Here is a 5,114-nt window from a genome sequence, read left to right as displayed (position 1 = left end):
GAAGAAAATAAATCAGTCTCTAAAACTTTACGGACAAAGGTTTTATATATTGACTCAAAAACAATGCAGAGGTGCCAGAAATGTTTCGACGCGTTATTACATAGTGATATTGTTAATCATGCGTTCTATTGCGAGTTTGTTCTCTCTCTGTCCGCGCAAGACTCTTGGCAGCAGTATAATGCCACCACTTAGACTGAGCTTTGTTGGATTTAGGTTCAGCTTTACCGCACACTCAAGGGCGAAAATTTCAGCAGACGCATTTTTTATTACGTACATTTTGTTTTGCCTCGACATACATCCTTCTGTCTCGACAGAAATGAGCTCGAGGTCGGTATAACGTAACTCTTTAATAAGATTGCATTCCATGCATGGCATATCTCGGTTGAACGTGGAAGCGTGCATCGCTTGAGGCAGTGACGTAGGGCAAGCACTACCAAAAGGGGAAAAGAATTGAAAATGTAATTGGTGCGTTATTACGGATCACTACAGGAGGGAGGAGGTCGGCGCAGTGCCTTTTTTCAAGTTTTCTTTTTATTTTAGGATACCATCTACGGATCCGTGTGAATAATGAATGAAGGAGTCAGATGAGACGCCTTAAGGTCCGTTGTGGTCTGTGTTCTGTGGTCTGTGATCGTGAAGCCCTAAGGGTACGTTGCGATTAACACACCCTTAAGCAACGTCACCGTCATCGCGTTAATCGTTATCGCCTTCTGTCTATATTTCGAAGTTTCTTTGTCCAAGTGAAGAGCAATAGACAGAAACCTGTCTCTTCAGACTGATCGCTGTGATTTTATACTTCGCAGTAAACTTCATATCTGCACACAAGACCTTAATAATTGGAATCTTCAGTAATACTAAACAAACTATGCCCAAATTAAACTACTGCATGAATGAACTGAAATCTAAATCGAAACGTTTTGCATCCTCTCTTCAAAATTTCTAGACGTGCCAGCTATTTCGGAACGTATACTGTCGTCAACGAACGATACGCGACACAACGAGCGCGCGGCTATGCGTGTATTTGGCGCTGTATGATGTCAGATGGGAGGACCTTACCAAAAGCACTGGAAATTTTCTGCTACAGTTTTTGAGCGCCTTCGGAAGCCTGTACGCTTCATCACGGAGGAGACTGTCGGAGACCACGGGCTCGCATTCTCGTTTCATTCTTTCACGACCGCACCTTCATTTTGTCGCACCGTCGCTGAGAGTGCTACAAAAGCTGCCGTCACAAGCGTAAGAAAAATTCGCACATTCCCTGTTCTTAAGGCATAAAACATTTCAACTGAAGAAACTACAGAATACTAGCCGGAGAACCAAAATCAGGCAAAGTCACTTTGCTTGATTTTAGTTGTGCGAACACCGAGGCATATAGAAAGAAACTCCCACCGGTCATGGAACTTAAATTAAATCGTATATTTGGTTTGACAAATTAAAATAAAAAGACACGTCGAGCTGAACAATCGTTACCCGTGTGGTAGTTCAAGAAAGAGAGGAAACGGGAACAAAGATGATTGCAGTACCTCCCGTTTTAACGGCCCGTTTGTTGTTCTTTTGTAGCCCTTTTGCACTATTTCTGCTTCATTCATATTTGTATCATTTCTTCTGGTTGCAATAAACTGCGCACGAAGGCTAGCAGGTTCCTCCTGATTAGAGCAGCTCACAGGTAAAGATTTACTGAGGACCATTTACGGCCTTCCTTTTCTCACTTTGTCTTCGAGTTCAGGATTTAAGGCCATGTATTTTACCAGTGCTGTTCTTTCATAAGTGCAGATCAGAGGGTTTCAGGTGTGCTGTGCGATCGCTATCGATGACAGTATAAAAATCTGCTGAAGCTTTAAAGTGTACAAAACCCTATCGCTATCCCCTCCCCCCGGGAAGAATTTGTCCAGAACGGCTTTCCTGAATACGACGCAGAAATTATCGTTTGAAACGACGAACCCAGGCGAAACGCGAACTAGACACGAAGGGGAAATCCCTGCGCTAAAGCATCACGTGCCACAGCAGTCGAGTGGCCGTCAATTCGTGACAGCGTCTAGACCAACGTCTCCAGGAAAGATACCAGCGCCCGCGGTGGGTAGCACTGGAATGTACACTGGGTAAGGTATGCCCACGATGTAAGGCAGGAAGGGTCTCTGGTAGCCTACGACCAGCTGGGGCACAAGGATGGACGATGCCGGGCCTCGGATGGGCAGGAAGCCTCCCAGGGAACCGCCGAAGCCAGCCCCAATGCCAGCCCCGAGGCCTGACCCGATGCCACCCGCGAACGGGCCTCCGAACGGAACTCCCCCGAAGGCTGCTCCCGCTGTCAGGCTGGCGAACGGGTTACCAAACCTCACGCCGTAGGGGTAGAAGCCGAGGCGCCGGTTGTACACCGGGATTTGCCTCTCGACTCTCGCACCCGCCGGGGTTTGCAGTTCCTGATGCGTCCGCATTGTTGCTTTCAACTCTAGAAAAAAGAACAGGAACGAAACACCCACTCATGCACAAAATACTGTTCGTCTTCTCTCAGCGAAAAGTAGGTACAAATGAGCGTATTTAAAAGGGGTGGTGGACTAGGATAGGGGCGAACGCCCCCGTTCAAGAGATGCATCGTGAAAATAGAACCCACCCTAACAAATCGCTCCTACAAAGCTTTGACCATAAATCAGCTTCCGGAGTCGATTTGCTAGATTAAAAAAACGATGGCCTGCTCGTTATGGGTTGACAAGAATAATGAATGCAATGTGCGGGGTCCTCTCAAGAATACGCAGTTGTTTACTCAAGGGGGGCATCTTTGTCAGCCTGTTCCTTCTATTTATTCTGCAAGCTTGGCACGTACGGTCGGCAGTAAAAGTAGTGTATGCCCGTGCTGTTGCGTGGTTCGCCGCCCTTGTGACGCGTTTTGGCGTTTTCGCCAAGCAGGAATGCCACGTACTGAAACGTGAAAGCTTGCATCCACCTAGAAAAAAGCGGTCACCTCCTCGCCTGTCTTAACAGGAGTCGCTGCCAGAAAATAGCTTGGCAGTAAGGTTTAACAGAAGCTCGAGTGGTCTACACCACTTCGGCTGCGACAGTACCTCTAACTATCGTTGCAGTCAAATGGCTCTATTGGCTGATGAACTGTAATTTTCAGTGAGCTTGTCGATTGCGTACGATCATTGCGTACGAGTAATAAAGTGGCTGCTCAGTTTTTCAGCACTATTTGAACATGAGCAGCCACCTTTCCCCCTCTCTCTTTCTCCCCCTCTTCATTTTTACCCTCATATAACTGATCCATAGCGCAACGTCGCGAAGCCTAGCTAATTTTGCCGTGTAATCTTTGACAAGAATCTCGCGAGATTAGAGCTACGTGGGATTTAACGCTCCGAATCTGCAAGTGATTTAACGGGACACTAAGGACGACTCTATACAGATACTGTTCTGTGTAAAAATGGAAAAATTATTCCCTGGCAGTTACAGGCCAGTGACACATTTATCGCCGAGAAAACTGTATTCAAAACTTTTTCCGCCGGTCATCCCAAACTCGCGGCGTCCTTGCTCCCTGGAGGTCTTTAACGTTCGCATACATAGCACAGCACGCGGCAATATATTGGATATGTCCCTTCCCCCCCCCCCCCCCCACCCTCTATAAAATGCGCCAGCTGTGGCCAGGATTCAATCCTGCGCCCACGCACTCAGCAGCCAAACGTCAAAATCACTGATCTACTGATCTACCGGGCCGTGATTCTTTTGAAAGCAAACCGGCGAATGCAACGAGGTTCTGACTCGCAAGACTAGTATAAAGATGCCGGTTACTGCAATCGCCAGCATGTTTATTATTTACAAAAAGGAATTACAAACGAAATTTGAAGCTGCAGTCACGCACTAATAAATTTGCACTATTCGAATGCTGAAGGCGCCTCATTTTGACTCTATAAGACGCAGTCGAGAGGCGGAAATGCTGCTTTTGGCAAGTAAGCTAAAATAATTTGGGGCAGCGAAACGAGGCTCCACGTTTAGACAAAGAGCCGAAAGAGATATAGATTGCCCCAGACCTCTGCGACTGTTTTAAACCTTGAGATGAAAAGCGTAATACAGTCCTGTAAAGAAATCAGGAAATTCAGTACACTGTCGTTAACCAAGATTACCTATTTGCTGCAGAAAAAAAAAAGGAGCCTCGCGAAGAGTGGATTGATTTCAAAGAATAATGCTTCCGACAAGATGTTTCATTATTCCGTTATCTGCTTGACGTCGTGCTTACCTGCTATCGACGCAGGACTCGCGTCAGCCATTGGTGCGTGCGCTGCAAAACTGATACCGGCGATGAACAAGAACTTGCATCGTGCGAGCATTGCTGTGCAGTCCACGGGAGGTTCGGCGTCATTCGGCTTCCACTGCCGATGCTCACAACGGCAACTTTCAGCTGAGAGCACGAAAGCGGAGAGCGAGCTCTTTCACGAGCGCTCGAGCAGAGTTTGCCGCGGGCAGGCGGTCCCGCGAACCTATTTCCGAGTGACTATGAGTCGCCTGTGTCAAGATTGCTTGTCGGTGACCCATTTCCATTCGTGTGGGCTCGCAATGCGGAGGCGTTCAAGTGCTGCGGTGTCAGCTCCTTCATTTAGATTTGCGAAGGAGATGATGCGGTGACAAATACGTCTACATTTCTGTTCAGCTGAGTTTGAAGGAAGGAAAAAAATTGCTGTTAACCCGTTCTGAACGCAAATACACGCAATAGAAAGACGATAGACGTTAACTGTGCATCGCAATTTATTGTTCTCTTCAGCGCAGCGAGCTCCATGATGAAAACGATATCAATTTTCACGGAGAGCAGTACATTTTAGGGCAGTGAAGCAATCTGCAACTGAAGCAAGTTCAGAGTGGAAACAACGCACATGTGTGAAATCACCGAATGGCTATAAAAACACACGGCGCAAAGAGAAGAAAGTCCACACAAAAACCCACTGCAAAAATTGCAGGTGCACACTTGTTTTCTGATTTCGCCTACGAGAAACCGAGACTGTCCAAGAATCACTGAAGGCCATTCACAATACGAAATAAGACGTGTGTTTGAGCTGTACGTCGATATCTTTGCGCGAAGCGGGTGTGTCTTTGCTGCAACGGGTTGACAGCAGCAGCAACTTATCTGTTTTCTTTTT

At 46.9% G+C, this 5,114-nt stretch overlaps 1 protein-coding gene across 1 annotated transcript; it reads right to left on the bottom strand.

Moving 5' to 3' along the window:
• Positions 1-383: 383 nt before the first annotated feature.
• On the bottom strand, positions 384-4,411 carry LOC144094024 (uncharacterized). Its single transcript, XM_077627872.1, has 2 exons — positions 4,220-4,411; positions 384-2,446 (listed from the first exon to the last, which is right to left on the bottom strand). The coding sequence occupies exons 1-2, from the start codon at positions 4,308-4,310 to the stop codon at positions 2,016-2,018; spliced, it is 522 nt and encodes a 173-aa protein (XP_077483998.1). The 5' UTR covers positions 4,311-4,411; the 3' UTR covers positions 384-2,015.
• Between the last annotated feature and the right edge of the window lie 703 nt (positions 4,412-5,114).

The sequence above is a fragment of the Amblyomma americanum genome, chromosome 1, assembly GCF_052857255.1.
Source record: "Amblyomma americanum isolate KBUSLIRL-KWMA chromosome 1, ASM5285725v1, whole genome shotgun sequence".
NCBI classification, from domain to species: domain Eukaryota; kingdom Metazoa; phylum Arthropoda; class Arachnida; order Ixodida; family Ixodidae; genus Amblyomma; species Amblyomma americanum.
The sequence above is the reverse complement of the archived record's forward strand: the minus strand, read 5'-3'. Positions and strand labels throughout refer to the sequence as shown.

Coding starts and splice junctions, on each gene's coding strand:
- LOC144094024 (XM_077627872.1), bottom strand. CDS start 4,310: ATGCTCGCACGATGCAAGTTCTTGTTCATCGCCGGTATCAGTTTTGCA. Junction 2,447..4,219: donor GAGTCCTGCGTCGATAGCAG/GTAAGCACGACG, acceptor TCTTTTTTCTAG/AGTTGAAAGCAACAATGCGG.